This window comes from Acinonyx jubatus, chromosome D1 (assembly GCF_027475565.1).
Source record: "Acinonyx jubatus isolate Ajub_Pintada_27869175 chromosome D1, VMU_Ajub_asm_v1.0, whole genome shotgun sequence".
NCBI lineage: Eukaryota > Metazoa > Chordata > Mammalia > Carnivora > Felidae > Acinonyx > Acinonyx jubatus.
Genome location: NC_069390.1, coordinates 43,203,260 through 43,224,622, shown reverse-complemented (window position 1 = coordinate 43,224,622; position 21,363 = coordinate 43,203,260). Strand labels below are relative to the sequence as shown.

Sequence of the window (21,363 nt, the reverse complement as noted above, 5' to 3'; positions counted from 1 at the left end):
CATAGATAGGACGACATAGATACTCTTCTCTGGGAACCGAAGGGCAGAAGAGGAATCAGGCTAGGTCAGGGTTACTTTCCTGGGGTCAGCAATCTGTGGAATCCATGTTCCCAAGTTGACTGTTTCTCGGGAGCTGCTCATTCTGGTAGTGGTCTTTGCTCACAGTATCTCCTCCATCTGCAATGCCATAACTCTTCTTTACTCATCTGAAGTGTGTCTTCTTCAGTCAAGTTTTACTCACTTGCATTTATTCCCCACTTAACCCAAAGCCTACTATGTGTGAGGCCCGGAGCAGCCATGAGTGAACAAACTGTGGTACCCAGGCTTACAGAGCGTCCAGGGGAACAGGGAGATGGAAAGACAAGGGAGAGAGAATCACATCACAGTGGTGCTGCTCCATATTGTTGGTGCATAAAGTCATCTGTGTGTTTTATTAAAAAGCAGATTCCGGCCTCCCTGGAGTCAATCTTACTGAATAGGTCTGGGGTAGGGGGCAGGAATGTGCATTGAAGAAACCCTTAGTGAATTTAGTGCAGCTAATTCTCCCACTTGGAGAAACAGTGTGATAAATGCTATGGTGCCAGCAGATGTATTTGGGCATGAGCTCCAAGGGCTACCTCCCCCAGCTGGAGTGTGGACATTAAGTCAGGGTGGCTTCCAGCGGCCTCCGCATAGGGCGTCCTCATTGGAAATCACATTATAAAATGGTTATTTGTGGATGAGTCACCTGCCCCACTACATGGAACACCCTGCCCTGGCTCACTTCTGCTTGGCACACAGTATGTGCTCGGGAAGATCGTACCCAGCGGGTTTCCTGAGGAGCAGTCTGGGTTGGGAAGCAGGTCTGGTGTCTAGGCCTTGATGGCAAAGCCCTTGGAGACTATTAAGTCCTTGGCCTCTCTAGTGTGTTCTGATTGGCCCATCTCCCCGTGTGTTGGGGACTAGGTTTGGGTCCAGTTTGGGTTTGACCAGCATTCTCAACGGGGTTGGGGAATGCAACTCCATTTGTATCCAAGGTCAGACTGAGGAGACCAGATCATTGAGACCTGTAGCTATAACCTTGGATGGTGCCGGAAGGGGAAAAGGGATAAAGGCCAGACAGGTCTAAGTGGTTTCTTACGTTGTTAGTAGGGCTGCTTCCTGTTTCTAGGCCCAGAGCAGCCCCTTTTCCTTTCCTTGGCTTAACTGAGGCCCCACTCTTAAGGCCTATTAGATACCCGGCATGACTCCAGTCCTGCCAGTGGCCACCTGGCTGCTGTTTGTTCTTTTTTATTAGGCACACACAGGTGAGTTTTATTGTGGACAGCTCCCCCAGCTCCTGTTCCCACATTTGTCTCTTTTGAGTCTGAGATTGCCAAAGGCTTTTACAGCTAATGGACCTTACAGCTCCCAAGAGCCATTTAAGGGAGGCCCAGAACTCAGTGGTGGTAATTAGTCAAAAGAAACACTGACCTCTGGAGACCCGCTTAAGTTGAGTGGCAGTAAGTGAGGGTGTAGGGACAGGAGGCCCAGACCTATGGCAGGCATGGGGAGCATCAGCGCAGGTTTCTCCCCCTTTCACCTCTCCCTGGTTCTTCCCTGGTCTCATCCCTACCCCCGACTCCTAACAGGGGAAGGACGTCTTGGTGCCTGGTGACAGGGTCCTCAGGCAGGCTGGTGTCCTGGGGCATATAAGGGGCTGCAGGAGCCCTGCTGAGCCAACCTTGATAAGTTACTACCCACCCACTCACCCAGCCTTTCTCCAGAAAGCCTTATCTACTGACCTTTGATGGTGTCAGTAGGTGGAGGTCTGAGTTCCACTCCTCAGGAGGCAGTATGATGTCCTGATAAAAACCATGAGCTTTGAGGCTAGACAATTGGGGTTCAAATTCTCAACCAACTACTTTGAAAGTCTGTGATCTGGGACAAGTCACTGAACCTTTCTGTGCCTCAGTTTCTTCCTCTCTACAATGGGGATACTAATAATACTGGCCTCAGAGAGTTATTACAAGGACTAAATGGTGCATGCAATGCACTTGGAGGGCTGACTGGCACGTAGTGAGCACTTGATAAGCAGAAGCTGTCGTTGTGCCAAGATGAAGTCTGATCGGGGCAGAACTGGGAAGCTGAAGTCTTTATCCGGCATCCCTATCCCACCATGCCAGGTTCGTTCCTCTCTGGTTGGGAAGAGAGAGCAAGCCTCCAGGGAAGCAGCCCTCTTTTGGGGGTGGGAGGGGAGGGTGGTGGAGGACACGATGGGGAGGGAAGGACGTTGATCTCAGCCTAGTGCTGGCCCAAGGAAGGGGGGAGGGAGCCAACATTTGACAAGCATCTTTCCTGGATCCGCATTGCCTGTTTCATCGCCTTAACCCCCAACACCCTGTTGGTGGATGGAGAATACAGAGTCTCAGAGAGGTTAAGCAAGTAACGCCAAGTCACACAGTGCAAGTAAGAGGGGGCTGGGGTTGGAGCTCGGGGATGTGGGAATTCTAAGTGACTGGTCTTTCTACTGTATTTTGCTGTGGTGGATGGTCAGGGCCTAGCCCTTGGGCACTTGGCTTGATGTCTGCTCTCTAAGAAGCCCGTGGGAGGTCACTGATCTCTGCTGGAGCCAAAGGATAGGCCTTCAGATGCCGGACTTGGGGTCATTCTGGGGGCCTTGCCACCGGGTTGTCCCTGGCTCCACACAAAGTCCTGGCTTGCTCTGGGAATCCAGCGCTGGACCCTGAAAGGGGTTTGTGTCTGTCTCATTACTGTCATGAGCAGTGGCACTCTCCCAGGAGACATGGGAACGTGTCCTCTCTTCCCCTGCAGGTGGACGGTGTTCTTTGCCTGGCCGACATCCTGACCGATGACAGCCACTCAGAGGCCACACGGGCTGAGGCTGCGGCTGTGGTTGCCCAGGTCACCTCCCCACACCTGCCCTTTACTCAGCACCTCGGCAGCTTTCTGGAGAGCATGGAAGAAATCGTGACAGCTCTTGTCAGTGAGTCACCCTGGGTGGGAGGGGCCTGCTGTGTGAGTGGGACTTGTCACAGTTGTCTTCAGGAGAGGCCAACGAGGCCTTCCTGCCCCCCGACACCCACACTCGCTGCACCCCACATAGCTCCTGAATTGATGTCACGCTAGCTGAAATCCCACTGTTAATGTGTCAGCATCAGGATTTAAAGAGCTCTGTTGTCACGTCTCCTGTTAAAATGCATGCCGCCCTCTGAGAAGCTCCCTGATCTGAGGTCACATTGGGATGAACTGGCCTTTCAGATCGGAGACCAGGACAAGCCCCATGGAGAAGTGTAGGACCTTGAATTTTGGGGTCAGATCCTTGGCCAGAGAGACTCTGATGGGCTTTGTTACTAAAGTTAAAGTCTCAGACTATTGCACCCAATGAATGTGGCAGCAATGACGAGGCAAAAAGCTTCTCAGAAGGCACTGGCACACCCCACCCCACCACCTGCAGTCCCCCACCCTGATCCCACGTCATGAGGCCTTGAAAACTCTGATACTTGTAGGTTCCCCTATTCAGATTTATGTCCTCCTGGTTGGAGAATCATAGCCTGAGATCTAGAATACTCTCTTCCTCTGGTTTTCCTTTGCAAAACAGCATAAACCAGGACTTGTCTGGATCAAATCTTCAGGAAACTTGTTTGGCAATCCACATCCTTTCTTTTGTAGGTGCTGGCAAGGATGTGTGTTTCTACTTCTATCCTTATCTCTGCAACTGCGTCCATATCTTATTGAAACTGAATGAAAGTTAATCTCATCAGAAGATTTAGGGTTCACTCTTGGAATCATCACACCAGGGCTGGAAAGATTTGGAATAGCACAAATTTAGGGGCAGCACAGACTGGATTTGGAGTCAGAATATTCGGGTGTGGATTTTTTTTGTCTTTCCATTCATCCCCTCAACAAGTAGCTTTTGTCCGGCAATCCCGTGCGGGCCCTGTGTGAGATGCTACCATCTCACAATTTCCCTAATATATAAAACATGGGGTTGGAACCATTTCTCTTGAGTCTTTCTGGCTCTAGAATTTTAAGATCTGTGAGTACTTTTCCCCTAATATATAAAACATTGGGTTGGAACCATTTCTCTTGAGTCTTCTAGCTCTAGAATTTTAAGATCTAAGAGTATTTTGAACCTAAGAGTCATCAGCTAAGCTGACTTTATGGCTGATTCTAGTCACTGGGGCAGTGGCACCGATAGGCCAGGCTGGGATAAATAAATTGGTCAATATCCACATTTATTCAAAGTTGAGAAAACACAGAAGTTAATAGTTGTAAGTCTTGGCTGGAGGGAACTCAAGAGACCCTAAAGTTAAATGCTCACTCTATAGTAGGAGAAACCTAGGCCCAGGGAGGTTGAGGAACCTTCTTGAGGAAACATAACAGTGTTAGGATTCACTTATGCCAGGATTCTCTCCTACTCAGCCATCCTCCGAACCCAAGCGGGAACATAAATGAGTTGAAGAGGGCCAGATGGAAGAAGAAAATAAGAAAATTTGAATCTTGTATGGAATTGAAAAGCATGAGCACTGACAAAAGAGGGGGGAGGTCACTGATAAACTCCTGTCAATTGTTGCCATGTAGAAAAGGCCAATTTTTAAAGATAAGACAAGATTCCTAAGTTTTATAGAAAATCTCCCAATGTATAAGTGATTGCCAAAATACCCACAAACAAACATACCAAAACCTATATAGTCTAAATGAGCTATCACTACTGCCATTTCTCCATTCCGACTTTTTGCTCAGGTTGGGTTTCTCCCTGAAGGAAAGGATCCTGTTTATTTCACCCTGATGAAGATGCATTGTGGAGTTTGCCCTGAGAGTCAGCAGATAGGATACATCTTCTGGGCAGGATGCCAGGGCTCTGTTCTTTGGTGGGAAATAGCCCTCCAATTTCTTGCTATTCCCTGGAAACATTTATAAATGAGTCACTGGAATCCTCAACTTAATCTTTCTTACGCATCCCAGGTGACTCAGACTCTAGTTTAAATAAATGTGCACCCAAATTAAAAGGCACTTAGATGGTTGTGTTAATAATTGCTGCGTTGGCGGCAACCATGACTGTATAAGAATTAGTGTGGGTGTTTGGATCTAGAAGAAATCTTTACAGCAAAGTGGGCCAGTGAGTCCTGTCATCTAACTCCAAACTTTGAGTATAGTGAGGTGGCCTGGAAGAGGTTGGCTGTCCCCAATGGTTTCCCAAAATTAGAGCATGGGGCAGTCATTGGAAAAGAGAATATGTAGAATTCTTAATTCCTGGGTGAATCTGTGGCCCTGCTCTGGGTGCTTAGATCGAGATTCTGAGTTGCTTCATTGGTCACACCTGGCTGAGGGGCACAGCACCACCCAGGGGCAGACATTGCCCTCCTGGTAGTGCTGAAGCCTAACTCTGCAGGATCATCACTAGGAAAAAGTCAAAGAGGCCCAAGGATGAGAGGCAGCTTGGGACACAGAAGGAATGGGGACTGGGATCAGGCAGACCTGTACTTGATTCTAGGCCGTGCCAGTTATCTCAATTCCACAATTTTGGGAACATCGCTTAATATTGGAACCCTCAATTCTTCAGCTATAAAATTGTGATGGAAAATTGGGTGGTTGTGAGGATGGAATGATTTCATGAAGTCGGAAATATACAGCAGTGCCTTGCACAGAGTAAACTCAATAAATGGTAGTCTTGCTGTTACTAGTAGTTTCCTTGAGCCTCGGCTTCTACATCTACAAACAGAGGCAGCAATTTTCTACCATAAGGGTGCTCAGAATGTCATGGCACAGGGCAGGGCACAACTAATACTGTTTTCTGTCCCTTTTTAGGTAGGGGCCAGGACTGCATTCACTCAAAGGGCCAAGGGGTGCCAGCTTCAATATTAGAACCTGGATATACAGATTCTTTGTTTGGAAGCCAGAATTAGGGATCAGGATTGAACATAGCTCAACTCTTCCTGAACATTCTCCGCTGGGGGTACTTTCCTGATGTGTGGTTTATCTTCCTGTGTTTTCATAAGGGTGTTATCAGTAGGAGAGGACCTAGACCCAGGAAGCACCTTGACCGATGGTCAAGTTGGAGCTGAGGGTCAGAAGTTAGATCCACTAGGATGCGTGACTAGTGCCACTGTGCCCTTTCACACCTCCTCCTGAGGCAGGAGTCCATTCTGGGCCAAGTGGAGCCCGTGGGGGAATGTGTGAAATTGTGGAGGGTAATGGGGTCTGGGGGAGATTCTCTCCTCTTTAAAGACCCATCAGACTCATCGGTACCATTACAGATGGTAAGTGGGGGACTCTGGTTAGGTCTGGGTTATGGCCACTAGAATCAGAAAGACAGAGCCTGACATTCAGGGGCTTGGTGTAAGACTTTTCTGCAGCCATGTGACCCTTATTCTGGGATCAGAGGAAATCCTGAAGCTCTGTTGATGGCAGCTGGAAGGGTAAAGTCCTTATGTTTTAACTTCATCTTCTTAAGACAAATTCAGGAGCAGTCTAATGGACATTGCTGGAGACACAGACGGACTAGGAGCTCTTTTCTGCCTCAGGGCCTTTGTACATGCTGCTGTGTCTTTGGTCTAGAACATGTTCTTCCACAGGTATTCTCCTGATTGCTCCATTTTCCCCTTACAGTCTCAGTTCTCACATTCTTAGGGAGACTCTCCTTATGCACCCCCCTGGGCCTCTGGTTATTCTCTGTCTTAGCACTTATTTGTTTTCTCCCTCACATTAGAATTTGCAATAATTTTATTATTTTCTTTTAAAAGCTCATTTTCTCTCACCCACTACTAGGATGTAAACTTAACAGGGGCAAAGACCTGCTCTGTGTTGTTCACCATGCCATCCCAAGACAGTGCCCGACATGTAGTGTTCACTCGGTAAATACTTGCTGGGTAACGGAGTAAATGCGGGTCATACACCAAGATTCAAATCCCAGCTCTGCCACTTACATAGAGAGATAAATTTCCCTCTTCAGTAATTACTTTCCTCATCTGTAAAATGGGTATCATAACACCTGCCCAGATGTTCTCCCAGAGCAATTGCGGGAACCAAATGAGATGACTGATACGAAAGCGCTTGGCAGTGAGGCTGCTTTCTCCCTCTTCACCATGCAGAACTGTGCCAAGAGGCGTCGTCTGGGGAAGTCTTCCTGCTGGCTTCTGCGGCCCTTGCCAACATCACCTTCTTTGACACGATGGCCTGCGAGATGCTTCTGCAGCTGAATGCCATCCGTGTCCTCCTGGAAGCTTGCAGCGACAAGCAGAGAGTGGATACGCCTTACACCCGGGATCAGGTGAGAAGCTCAGGGGGGATCAAGCACGGGGCCTGTAGCCATGAAGACAGAGGTTAGGAGACCAGGGCGAAGATTCTGGGGAAGAGGGAGACAATGAGGCCTGGCAGCACACAGTCCTGTTAGTCACGTTCTAGGTAAAGGAAAATGTCCTCCACATATCTCGTTGCCTTTGGAGCATCTTCATGAGTCTACTGTGTACCTCGCTTTTCCATCCTGACCGCTACAGGGCCTTCCTCTGTCTCCATCCACAGCGGTGCATCCCAGAAGGCAGAGACCCATGGGAAGGTCCCCGGACCGCCTCTAAAATTCTGTGTCCCAGACTTGTTGCTGCCTGCCTGTCACTGTACCCTGCAGAGAGTTTCTTCCCTTCTCTGCCTCCATAGAAACAGGGCTGGGAGCAGAGCCTTGATTCAGAGCCTCAACCCCTCTATCAGTCTCAATGTTTTTGTAGAGTTGAGCTCCACGTAGAGTTTTATTTGGAGAAAAAGGGTTTCATTGCTACATGTGTTTGAAAACATTGAATAAGGGGACTTCAGAGCCTTGAGCTCTGAGATTATAGAACTCTATCCTGTCCCAGCCCTATCATACTCAGCCTCCCTCTTCCCTACTAAGGGGTGGGGGTGGTGGATCAGGTGGGTGTTAAGCCTCTGTAAATTCCACTAGGTGCTGAGCTCTAAGTTAGAGGATCCTCTGGACTCCAACCGAGATCTTCCCTGTCTCTTAGCTCCAATCTCTGTTTCTCCTAGCCAAAGCTGCCACTGCTTCCTGTTCCAACTTCTATCCCAGAAACTTCTGGAAAGCCTGCCCTGATGCCTCTCTAGAATTGCCTCCTTTCCCTGCAGGCTACGCCTCACAATGCAACGTTGACTTTTCTAATGATGTTTATTCTTTTCTAGTTATTTTATATAGTTTATTCCCCGGAGGGAAAAGAATAGAAGCCTCTCTGCTATATTATAATCCTGTAATAATCCTTTGGGCAATTCACTCTGAGCCTCACTTGTCTCATCTGTGAATGGGGTTGAACGCTATATACTTCACTAAGTTGAAATAAGAATTAAATTAAACTAATTTAACTTTAATTGTTAATTTAATTAATTAATTTTAAATGATTGGTTATTTAATTAGTTATCAATCATTTGCTTAATTTATTTGATTTTAATTAAATTAAACTAACGAATGCAAACTCCTGGTAGAGTTCCCAGCACTTAGAAACTTAAATAAATGGAAGCCAGCATCAATGTTGTTATTACTGGCCTTTGAATGTGTGGCACACAGCCCTGAGTGGGGAGCCTCCAGACTGGAGTTTCCTTATCTGTAAAATGGGCATGGTCTCTTCCAGCTCAGACATCCTGTAGCTCTATGTGCAGAGACCCTTTTTTTTTTTATCATGAGCAGTGACTGGCCCCCCCTCCTGGAACCTCTTTGATCCCTTGGAAGGAGGGGGCTCGGGGTGAGGAGAGAGCATGAACAAGCTCCATGCAGATGGCAGTTCTTTCTGAATCTGGAGTCCAGAGTTTCACTGCCATACTCCCTCTCCCTGATCCTACCTCTCCCTCACCTCCCCCCACCCCAGTCCGGGCTAGACACATCCAGTCTCCCCCCTGCCCCCCACCCGCCCCCCCTCCATCCTCAGGACAGCTTCACCTTCTGCCCACCTTCTGTCGTGACTCAGAGCAACCACTTAGCTAGTGAAAGCGCAGCCATTAAAGAAACAAATGGCTCTTTCCTGTGGCAGGGGGAGGATTAAAGCGATCAGAGAGTTCTCTGTAATGAAGACAACGAAGATGAATTAGGCTCTGAAGTGCTCACCGCCCCCTGAAACACTTAGGAAATTAAATGCCTGTGAGGCTTCCGGTAATGCATCTGCCAATGACGCCAGTGCTCTGCAGAGCCTCTGGGTCTTGGATCTATATTTTGTCCACCTCCGCATGAACATCTCAGTGAGAACCCCTCTGTCACCCCAGCAAGCTGAATACCCTTAATTTGTCTAACAAGAGCCTTGATGGCCATACCTGTCTTGCACCCACCATTGGGGTGTGGACAGCAGGGAGGGCAACCTTGGATCTGTGTTCTTTCACCCCCCTCTACTAATCTAGGGGAGCTGGATGTGGCATCCAGAACCCCCTGCCTCACCAGACATCTGTGTGGCCTAAGTTTTCATTCTCAGGAAGTAATTTTTAGGGGGCAGGCTGCCCAAGGAATCCAGCTACCGCCACAACCTGGGGTAGTGAGAAAGGGGCTGCCTCATCTCTGCCCTGCCCTTAAGGTAGTGACACTTAGGGTGACAGGGACCCAGTTATCTTGTCTAGGCCACCATAGAAGCTTTCACTGAGCATGACTTTTTATGGCCTTCAACAATTAATTGCTTTCATAGAGGTGGAGGGTTCTCGTAAACCCTGGTGGAGGGTTCATGTTTTCCCCTGAAAACATGTTGCCTGCTTGGTGTTTTAGAATGTTCAGATTTTGTAGTATTTCTGAAAACACCCTGTGAATATCGTCATCAGGATTCCATTACCAGAAATGCCAGTTACTAGGGATTACCATTTTGACTCACATTGCAAAAGCCCTCCATGGTTTATAAAAGCCTTTTATATATCTATGTGACACATAGGACATATTAGAAACAGCACAGGCTTTGGGCTCATTCAGACCTGAGTTCAAATCCTGGCTCTGCCTTTTCCCAGCTGTGTGACCTTAGACAAATCACTTAACCTCTCTGAGCCACAAGTTTCCTCATTTGTGTAATGGGGATAATCTGTTTCCTCCCTCTTCATGTCATTATGATGATTAGATGGCATAATGCTCATAAAGTAGTTAGAACCAAAGTAGATACTCAGTGATGAATGGGCCTGGGGTATGTGACAGAACCAGGAACTGGGATGGATCTGAGACAGAATGCCAGCTTCAGGGAAGGAGAGTAGGGCCGAAAATGTAGGTAATGTGGTGGGAGTGAGTGTAGTGTGGTGCGAGTCAATGCATGTGTTGTTCCAGTGTGTGTGTGGGTATATGCAAGTTGTGTGCGTGTGTGTGTGCGTGGGGGCGGGGGGAGTGTTGATAAAGACTGTGAGCCACTTAAAGGATACGTTTATTTGTGTCTGGATACATATGAATATATAGCTGTCTGGAGAGGCTGGGAGGAAACCAGGTTCACAGCACCCAGTCCTGATCTGTCCCAGAGGCCCCTCCTGCAGTGCCTAGGGAACACTAAGCACAGAGCATCTGGTCGGGCATTTACATGTTCTCTGATCCTGTGAGGCACACACCCCACCTCGATGCAATCCCCAGGGACAGTCCTCTGGCCTAGTTCACCAACAGCTTGAGACCTACATCTAAGGCAGTTTTATGGCCTTGGTGGCTCTCTCTCCTGAGCCCAAATCCCAGCCCTCCTGTCTTGCCTCTTTTGGAGTGAGGGGGGCAGGCCAGGCCTGGAAGATCCCAGTGCCCGAGATTGGAAGCGCTGCGCTTGTTCTAGGACTAGGCAGGCACCCTCCTGGTCTCCATGCTTGCTCAGCTCTCATTCGCCCAGGCCCCTGACCATGCCTATCAGATGAGGCAAGAGGCTCAGTAGAGAGAAGAGAAGCAGAGGGCTGCACCTTCCCTTGGACTGTGTGCCTCCCTGGGCAAAAAGACCACATCCTTCCTCTCTCAGAACCCTTCATTCTTCAACTTATGTCCCTGTCTTGACTCTTTCTGCTCTTTGGTAGACAACACAGTAGGGAGTGAAAATGGCAGGACAGGGAGAAGCTCCGGGTTCCCCCTAGAGGCTGAAAGGGATTTTGCTGGCTGGTCTTGGCTGCCGTTGACTTTGTTGCTATAGCTTTTAGAGAGTTAACACGGTGATGGTACAAATCTGGATATTCCATCCAGCAGTTAAAGAGTAATGCTAATTACAGTCATATGAAATGTTGGCCTTTTTGTCCTAATTACTGCACGGCATAAAAGCAATCATAAGTTTCCATTAAATGCATCTTAGATTTTCTGTGTTGAAAGTTCTATCACATGAGTGCACCTGCTTCTATCCGGGATAATCCTCACTTGATTTTTATAACGTATGGCCCCCATAGTGTATAGTAGAGAAAATGTTAGTTTACAATATAGAAGATAAAAGGGACGGAGATAGAGTCAGAGTGTGATCACAGGCAGGCATTGCTGAGGAGGTGAGACAAGCCTGGCCCATGCCTTGGGATCAGTTTCAAACAAGGGTTCGAGGAGCACCTGCCGAGGGCCAGAACAGAGTAAACCTTTTTCTCTGTGTGGGTGTTGATATAAAAAGGCTTTGCCAACTTCCTTCTTACCACATGGGGCGTTTCTTCTTGATCCATGACATGGGTGGTCCCCTGCTATTCTGGCCAATTTGCTATTCATCTCAATTTTCCTAAGGTGGTCAGTCTCTGCGAGGCCAAAGGAAAAATGATTTCAAAATACCACAAAGGTAATGAGTACAGGGGTTTTATTTGGCTTCCTGCTGGGAGGGACTCCTTCTGCTCTGAGATCTGCCTCCCTTCAGGAATGATCTCCTATTAACAGCACATTTGGCAATAGTGGGTATTGCATTGGTTGCTACTCCTTGACATAATCTTTCAAGGTCTGGATATTTTCAGGCTCTGTTTCCCAGAGGGAAGTTATACTCATTTTATTTAACAAATGTTCTGGGTGTTTGACAAAACATTAAGTCATTTAATGCTCCTAACATTCTTATGACTTATCTAGGGGTACCTGGGTGGCTCAGTCGGGTGAACATGTGACTTCGGCTCAGGTCACGATCTCATGGTTCATGGGTTCGAGCCCCACATTAGGCTCTGTACTGACAGCTCAGAGCCTGGATCCTGCTTCGGATTCTGTGTCTCCCTCTCTCTCTGCCCCTCTCCCGCTCATGCTCTGTCTCTCTCTCAGAAGTAAATAAACATTAAAAAAATTAACATTCTTATGAATTATCTCATATATTTATCTCCTGTTGTAAGCCAAATAATGACCCCCCCACCCCCGCAAAGCTGTCCACATCCTAATCCCCCAAACCTGTGAATATTCTACCTTATGTGGCCTAAGAGATTTTGCAGGTATGATTGAGTTAAGGATCTTGATATAGGAATATTATTGGTTTATTGGTGTGGGTAACTTATTGGATTATTGATGTGGGTAACTTAATGTAACCACAAGGGTTCTTACAGAGTGAGACAGGAGGATCAGAGCCAGAAAATGAGCTATGGCTGAAGAGGCAGAGGTCAGAGTGATGTACTGAGAGCCAAGTAATGGGAGTAGCATCTAGAAGCTGGAAAAGGCAAGGATGTAGATTCTGCCCGAGAGCCTCCAGGAGGAATGCGGCCCTGTAGGCACCTTGGTTTTAGCTCCATGAGACCCATTTCGGGCTTCTGACCTCCAGAACTACATGGTAAAATTGTGTCATTGTAAGCGACTAAATCTGGTAATTTGTTATAACAGCAATAGAAAACTAATATACCTCCATCAATCAAGAAAGGTTAACTAATAGGCCAAGATCATATGGAAAATAAATGACAGAGCCAGTATTTGGAACGAAGCGGATCCATATGCTTACCCACTATGTTGCACTGCCTCTCACCTAGGGCTTGAGGCCTAGATCCTCTGTATTCACCAAATAACTGCAGAGGAATAGTGTCCTTTCGCTCAGGAGGAATAGGAGTTAATCGAAAATCATCAGACAGGATTGAATTAGCCTGGGCCAGGGGAAAACTGCCTGCCTCTTGCATTCTTTCCCCCCCCCCCCGCCCCCCGACAGCATTGTTATCATGTATCCTTGTAAACCAGTTGTCCCTAAAATCCCATCCCTGGACTTGACTTCAAGGAGAAATGTCGATCCCCCTTCCTCTCTACATCATGGCGCATACAAGGATGATTCAGGAGGGGAACTCAAAGCAGGGAATAATTGGCATTTATTCAAATTGTGCTTAATTGAATACTTCATCTGAACCTCAGAAAGCCACATGGGGTACGGGCTCTGCAAAGAGGAAGTAATTTTCATTAACGGGATCTAAATTAGTCTGACACAAAGACCTACCCATGCCTGTGACACAGTTAATAATTGCCATGTAATGAATGTGATGCTGCAGACAAAGGTTTCCTTTTCCTTTTTTATTTTGCCCTTCCTTCCTTGCTTCCTCCCTTCCCCTTTGGATCTGTATGTCCAGGAAGCATGTTTATTCATCTCTGTGGCTGGTGAACGGTTGGCATGTAGTGACTCTTTGTGGTGGGAGCAGAGGTTGTGTCCCCTGCAACTGCGAAGCCAGGTGAATTGCAATCTGACACGGACTTGGCCTCATGTCTCCTTCCTCGTAAGACTTTATGCTTCTTGGGGAACCTGCCATTTTTTAACTGCATCTTCAACCCACATTTTCCTTCTAACTCCTTCCTCTTAGCGCCGCCCCCCCCCCTCACACACAATCATAAAAGGGGAGGAAAATGAGCATCTAAGGACTAGCCCTCCTTCACTCCCTTCATAAAGCAGCTGCTGGGGCAGAGTTGCCTTTGAGATAAAGCTTCTGGGGTAGTCTCCTGTCCCTTCCCTGGCAGTCCATCCCGGGAGTGACTCCCCAGCCAAGCCCCTGAGCAGGTCTGAGCCACCAGGGCCTGACACACAGGGATCTGCCTCAGCACCCTAAGAACACGCGTCGCTTTTCAACATGCGTTTAGTGGGAATGGGGATAGATAGATATTCTATTAATACGGCAGACTTTTTCCTTTCTGTTTAAAAGGAGAGATTTGTTACATGCATTGATTATGCAGAAGAATATGCCAATACTGCACCAATGAAAACCTAGATAATACTTTCTGTTGGTAAACATCACATTATTATGCATTATCCAGTTCCAGAATTTAAGCTGCCTGAACTGTCCTCAGCAGACTGTCAGCTGCTGCCTCAGAGATGGGGACACAGCCTCCAGTTACAATATGCCACAAGCTTTGAAGAACCCTTTTGAGAGGGAGAGAGGACTGCACCAGTGAGAAGTGTTTTCCATTTTATTTTATTATTTGTTTTAATTACCACTCGAGAGTGCTCTCTGCTTCTGTGGAAGTGGGTGCATTTCATTTTGCCATTTACATCAGGAGCCATGTCTCGGGTGGTATCTGAACTAATAGTTAAAACACATTTTCCAATGGTGTTTTGGCACCTTACAGTTTGAGGTCTGTAAGTGGTCCCTTGATGGTCCATCCCTTAATCCAGTTTTATGCGGTGACTTCTCTCTACAACACTGACTATCAGGGTGGGGTGGGTTATTGGCTGCCCAGCCCATGCGGGTGTAACCAAGGCTCACTGTCTCCACCTGGTGACAGCATCTCTTTACTACAGTCAGAACCCTTCAAGAATGACCGACAGGGGAAGCTTACAGAGGACAGACTTGTAAAGTCAGCTGAGCAGGAACTTTCTTACCAGATTCCATACAATACCTGACACTTGGGGTGTAATGCTGCCCTTTGATCTTACTCAGGTTCTCTAATTTCACCTTTATGTCCACTGATTTCAGATTGAAAGTAGGTGGGGTTCACTGTCAGGGCAAGAAGCCAGGATGAGCAAAACCCAATTCAGGGGAGGGGCTAGCCACGAGTCTGGCAGTTCTGACTGCATTTCAGGATCTGGGGCTAGAGGTACCCTGAGGAAAGGTGATGGGGTCCCCATCTTTACTCAGGTGACATGGTTATCTCCAGCGGGGTCCTAGGGCCCTTGGTGGGGGCATCCCAGGGCCACATGCTGACGAGTGGGAACCAAGCACTGGGGAAATACATCTGGGAGGCAGGAGCCCATGAGGATGGACGAAAATACCACGGGAGTATGGGCCACGTGGATGGTAAAGACTCACGGGTAAAGGAAAGCTTTGTAGCTTTCTGTAGACAGCACCACTTGGTGCAGGTGTGCCCCTTTCCTCAGGTTCTCAACTCTCTTTTCCAGATTGTGACCATCTTGGCAAACATGTCTGTCCTGGAGCAGTGTGCCTCTGACATCATTCAGGAGAACGGTATGTCTTTCTGGCAGTGTGTGCGTGGCACGGATTATGTGGCTGTAAAGGACCACGTGCCTCTGTGTTTGTGTGAAGGCTTGTGTGTGTGTACCTGTGTGCCTGTGTGTCTCCACAATTACATGAGTGCGTGTGTGCGTGTGTGTGTGTGTACAGCTAGGCCAACATGTAATGTTTCTTTGCTTTTGATGGGCTTTAATTGTAGTGGGAGACAGGCAATGAACGAGAAGATAGAGAACGGCGGATGATGATAGTGGCATGCAGGAAATACAGCAGCAGGGAAGGGGATAAAGTAGACCCAAGGTGAGGGGTTAGCAGTTGCTAATTTAACTAGGTGGTGAAGGGAAGACAACTATTTCGTTATGATCCAAAAAGTAAAAATCGATTCCTGCTAGAGAATGCAGAGAGCCTCCTTAAGTTCAAGTTTGGACTTTAAGTCATTCCTATCACATTGGATTTGGCCTCACTTAGAGAGCTGATGTGCCTGAGGAGGGTGTGGGTGGGGGAGTAGGTCAGGGCATGCCTGATCCCCGGACCCCTCACCGGAGAGCGTCACTACCCCACCCGCTCCCCCGCTCCCACCTTGTGCCGAGGGGGCCACGAAGTCCAGGTGAGGTGGGCCAGGTTTCCTTGGCCAGGAAGCAGACCTGCACAGGCTCTGCTGGAGGATGGGTCTGCTGCCTTGCAGCTGGGAGCAAAGAGTGGCGAGGGCTTCCTGTGACTGGGAAATAAGGGAGCAATTAGCAACCGGTTGGAAACCAGAGACGCTAATGAGGACGAGTGAGCTGAGAGCCCGGGGCCAGCTGTTTCTGCTCTTGTTAAACCCCCTTCTCCCAGGTTGCCCCGCTGTTTTAACAAACACACACGTTCCCATCCCCCATCCCCCATGACTAATTGAAAGACATCATTTTGTGTTAATTTTATGTGCTTGAGCTAATAATGAAAAACTTCACCGAGCCAGCTGAGGCTGAGAGGCTGAGGGGTATCATTCCCGGCCTGTTCCTGCTGCACTCAGAGCCTCCTCAAGGTCAAGTGGTCAGCAGTAGTGGGTGTCCAGAGGCCTGTGGGGTTGGGATTGGAATATGTGGCCACTATGGAGGGTTTTATGGTTTACAAAGGGCTACTGACTGGCTCATTGAGACAACAGTTAGAGACCTCCTACATTGTTCCGAGCAAATGAACACAGAGATAAATCCTTGGCTTTGTCCTGGGAGGAGAGCCCAACTCGGCAAAAGTGATAACATGAAAAAGTGTGAAATCGACAATAAAATAATGTGGCAGAGGGATGGCATAGTGGCTGAGACCGTGAAAACTGGAAACACACCGGGTTTGAATCCTGGCCCCGTAATTTACTAGCTCTGCATTTCCATCTGCAGAATGGGAGTGTACCTACCTCATAGGATAACGTGAGGATTAATATAAAGTTTATCAGAAGAGTATCTGGCACAGAATGGGGACTGTGCTGAGTGCATCTGCTCTTTTGGTGCAGATCAGTCTCAGGGGGCTCAGCTGAAGAGCATTTGAGGGAGAGACAGTACAAAGTGGGGCATAACTGGAGGGATCAGCAGTGTTGGTGACGCAGCCAGGGCCCCCTGGAGCTGAGTGAGATCCTGTGGGCTGGACCGGGCAAGCACTGTTGTGAGGACTGGGCTTTGAAAGGCAGTCCTCTTACCAGGATGCATGAGACTCTCGCATGCGTTGGCCTGAAGCCTGGTTATTTTGTCTCTGTCCTGCCCTGAACTCTGCGTGAGTGTTGGTCATGGGGGCTGCACAAAGGAGGCCATCCTGGCAAGTCAGGCACTGTGGCTGCTGTCCTCCTTATGCTGGGAGGCAGGCCAGGGCAGCCCAAGCTCTTACCTGTCAATCCACTGACATTAGTATCCCTCTTTTGGCTTCTCCCTCAGGGGCTGGGGCTGAGCTGGAGAGAATGTTGGGGAGGGAGCATGGTGTTGGGGGGGCTGGTCTCTGAAGTTGTAACCCCCAACTCTTAGGCAACTGTTCTGGCATTGAGCCTGGCCAGAACTTAGGAAACACAGTCCGGATTTTCCTAGGCAGCCCCAATTTGATAGCATCCTATCTTTTTCTAGATAAGACTTACAAAGTATACATTTAAAGGATTTTATGAATATGAAATGAATACCTTCATATTCAAGAATGCCTTCATATTCATTCATTTGATATTTATTCAACAAAGATTTGAGCAAAGCACTATTCTTAGATACTTTAGATATTTCCATGCAGGAAACGGGCACAAATCTTTACCCCCTGGAGCTTACCTGCTAGTGTGAGAAACTCTTTGATTCTTTGTCAGGTTCCAGGTGCAAAGTACAGGGTGGGAAAATGGCTTCTTTACGGGAACCTTAACCAGGAGTTAGTAAAATTTCCTAGGCTTGTGGCTCTTCCCAAAGTTGTCACCTTGGTATCTCCTGTTCATGTGCCCACAGGCCATAACGTACATACCTCAGGACATTCACAATCATGACCTTGTCTTAGGAACATTGTGGGCATAGGGAGCCTGAAGACTATGTTCCATTCAGTGGTCTTGGAGAAGGTTTGGAAGAGAAGTACCTTGCCCTAAGGTTAGAGTGTGTGTTGGCAGAGGTAATAGAGGCAAAAGGTAGGTCTTCTGGGTCCCTTGAGCCTATAGGAAGGAGAAATGGGTCACTTACAAATCTCACCAGGAAGAGAAATGGCCCCTCCTCAGGACTGAATAATCTCAGGGCCATACCTAAGTAACTTATAGCCCCTGTGCATTGAGATCCAAGGGAGTTAGAAATTACATCTGGTTCAAGTAAGATTCAGAGGGGCATGTGGCTGAGGTCCTAAACTGCAACCAACTTCTGTGTGAACTTGGGAAATTACTTTCTCTCTCCAGACCTCAGGTGCTCTTCTGTGAAATGGAGGGGAAGGACAGAATGGAGGGGAAGTGCCAGATCTCCAAAAACCCTCTGGCTCCACGGTCTAAGGCAGAGGTCACAAACTTAGATGCCTGTGGACCCAGACAAGTAACATAAATGGATGATGTAGGCTCAGCAGGGACTGGACCAATCCTATTTAAAGTCGCAAGCTTATAGTAAGTTTCAGCAAATTGTTGTCATGAAGAAATGTGGACCCAATGTCAGGTCAGGAGGGGATTTTTTTAGAAACTGACAATCTGGATTTTTATGGAAACCTTCCAATTTTCATAAGAGCGAAATTAAAAAAAATTTAGACACTGTATGGAGCAACAAAAGAAAGCAAAAGTACATCTGTGGGCCACGTCTGGTTTGAGTTCTAAGCTGGCCCGTGCCTCTAGGTGCAGGGAAGGGGGTGTGACCTGGGGCAGTTAGGATGTCCCGTAGAAGATGGACTTTTACTACAGCCTGCAGGATGGGAATTCTTTAGATGGAGCATGTGAGGGAAAAGGGCCTGCCATGCAGAAGAATTAGGTGACAAAGGCATGGAGATGGGAGTCAATGTGGATTTGAGTTTGGGGGACAATCAGCAGATAGATCTGGCTTCAGGAGAGGGTGGTAAGGCTTCTCAGCTACCCAAGTTCAGGGCTAAAGCTCTCAGCCTAACTGCCTACCCTCCTTCGGGGCTGGATCTATTGCTTATCCAGCCCAGGTTTGGGTCACGTCCCACGGAGGACTCGTCATCTCTGGACCAATCTCAGATACAGCTGCCTCAGAAGTGAAAGAGTGAGGGAATAATCAGGTTACCTGAGTTCTGATACCAGCCCCCTGACTACTAACTGTGGGACCCTGGAAAAGAGACTTCACTTCTCTCTGGGCCTCAGAGTGAATTATATTAGTACCTAGTTCATGAGACTATTGGGAGACTATTAGGGGATCGTGCATTTATTGGGCATTTAGTGCAGCATCACACATGTAATAAAAGCTCAGAAATAGCATTTGAAAAATCAAAAGGGATGTCCTCCTGATGTCCCTTCTAAGTATAGTGACTTAGTACATGGAATCAGAGATATCTCCAGGGCAGAAGGAGTAAAAGATGTGGCCTTGTCCAGCTTCCTTTCTGTGGTTGAGACCCCCTAAGTCTCAAGCTTTTGCAGCCATCCATGCAGCTGGCCCTGGGACGGGGGGCGGGGGGAGAGGCTCCTTGCTGGGGCAGGTACCAACTGTTCATTTTCTCCTGCCCAGGGGTCCAGCTTATCATGGACATGCTGTCCGAGAAGCCAAGGTCTGGAACCCCTGCCGAGGTGGCGGCTTGTGAGCGAGTCCAGCAGAAGGCTGCCGTGACCCTGGCCCGTCTCAGCCGAGACCCAGCTGTGGCACGGGAGGCCGTGCGGCTGAGCTGTAAGTGCTGTGGTGGGGAGGTGGGCTTGGGGATGGGAGCACTCCTGATTTCATGGTGACGACAGATGACTCAGAGCAAAGGCGGGGCTGAGGTGAGCCTCGCTCTCTGGGTGCCAGAAAACGCTGTGATGGGGGCCCAAGGTGCAGCCCCTCATCTAGCTTGTAAGTGGGGCTGAAGCTAGAGAGGAGAGGGGCCTAGAGAGGCTAACAGTGGATAAAAAAGCAATTCACATGCAGACTTCCTGCCAAGGACCCTATTCTTTTACTCTCATTCCTTTTCTCATTCATTCGCTTATTCAGTTATTCACTCCTCATTTGTTGACTTACCCTTCGATTAGTCTGTTCACTCATTAATTCATCCTTTGGTTCATTCATTAACTCACTCGTTACTTGATTTATTTACTTTTAAGCCATGTGTTCATTCAGTTAGTCACATTTACCCAACTCATATTCTCAGAGTGCCCACTCTGTGCCAGACTCTGTTCCGAGCGCTAGGTATATCGCATTGACCTGACCACAGGGGCTTACAACCTGGTGGGGTGGCAGATACGGAAAGAAAAATATGCACTTGAATGCCATAAAGCAGTGTTCAAAGCATGTCCGTGGCACGTTTGGCCCACAGCGGAGGTAGCTCACATTTATCTGGGTGGGTCGAAGAATGTGTTAGCAAGGTGAGTCTTCAGCTGTAGGTTGAGGCATTATTCCAATGTGATGGTTGAGAAAGGGTGCTCCAGGCAGAGGCATGAGATTAGCCATGGCATTGTCACCTATCATGTAGATATACCTGGCGAACGGCAAGAGGTGGCCCTGGGTTCTGGCTCCAGAAAGACTTTGTGGAAGATAAACCTGCAGAATGTATCTGTACACTTTTTATTAATATCTTCTGAGTTAGCTTTTCGTTCTGTTTTTGTTTTTCAGAGTTTGTCAATTTACATCAAAAGCAATTTACATTGAAAAACAAAGTCGATTCTTTACCTTTCCTCTGTAAAGGACTAGGGACCATTAACCTCCCCAATCTGTAGTTTTCTGTAACTTAAGCCGCATTGTATTTTCCGACTGAAATAGGCAATCGGGGAAAAAATGGTATTGGGAAGTCCCACTGATAACAATGGAAGCATCAAATATAGTTCTGGAAAAATCAGAAGTACTTACACAGGAAGTTAGGTTCTGTTGCACTTTGACTAAGCTCAGGGTCTGCGGCTGTCCCTGACCAGGGACCATTCACATTCAAGGGGACAGAAAGTTTCCACTACAAGCTCCTCCAGGTGGGTTCAGCCCCCTTTCCCCAGCCAGTTGGTGAGCTGGTGGGGTCCTGGAGCTACCTGCCTCTATAGCGCCCCGTGCAGAGGGCCGTGTGAGGGAGGGGGGCACCTCTGGGTCAGGTCTGGCCAGGCCTGTCCCCATCCTGGGCATGACATTCTCATGCGTCTCACACAGGTATGTCCCGGCTCATCGAGCTCTGCAGATCGCCCTCGGAGAGGAACAGCAGCGATGCTGTGCTTGTGGCTTGCCTGGTGAGTTCTCGGTATTCCTCCGCTCCCTCCCTGGGCTTTGGGATTGCAGACCAAGGGCCAGGAGAACTGGTGATGCCTTGGTTGGCTTAAGTAAGCCATGAGACTTCTCTGCGCCCAACTTTCCTCTTTAAAATGGCGATAAAGGTGTTTCGCTTCATTCATAAAACTGGTAAGAAAATTATATGAGGTCATCTATGTGAAAGATGGGGAGTTGGGGAACCCCCCCACTCATACTTTTAGTAATCATAAACCTTTGAGTTTTTGAGGAGTCTTAACAGCAGATCAATACCAGAGTGGCTGGTGGGCAGAAGGCT

At 48.1% G+C, this 21,363-nt stretch overlaps 1 protein-coding gene across 3 annotated transcripts in view; it reads left to right on the top strand.

The window, feature by feature from the left end:
* Positions 1-21,363, top strand: part of INSC (INSC spindle orientation adaptor protein) — a 128,660-nt gene that overhangs the window by 100,861 nt on the left and 6,436 nt on the right. For 2 of the 3 annotated variants that reach the window (XM_015086329.3, XM_015086330.3), the window contains exons 8-12: positions 2,794-2,965; positions 7,074-7,252; positions 15,174-15,240; positions 19,380-19,535; positions 20,973-21,049. In XM_015086329.3, the coding sequence (XP_014941815.1) occupies positions 2,794-2,965; positions 7,074-7,252; positions 15,174-15,240; positions 19,380-19,535; positions 20,973-21,049 (651 nt within the window). The remainder of the gene's footprint in view (positions 1-2,793; positions 2,966-7,073; positions 7,253-15,173; positions 15,241-19,379; positions 19,536-20,972; positions 21,050-21,363) is intronic. The other variant, XM_053203453.1, reaches the window with a different exon arrangement.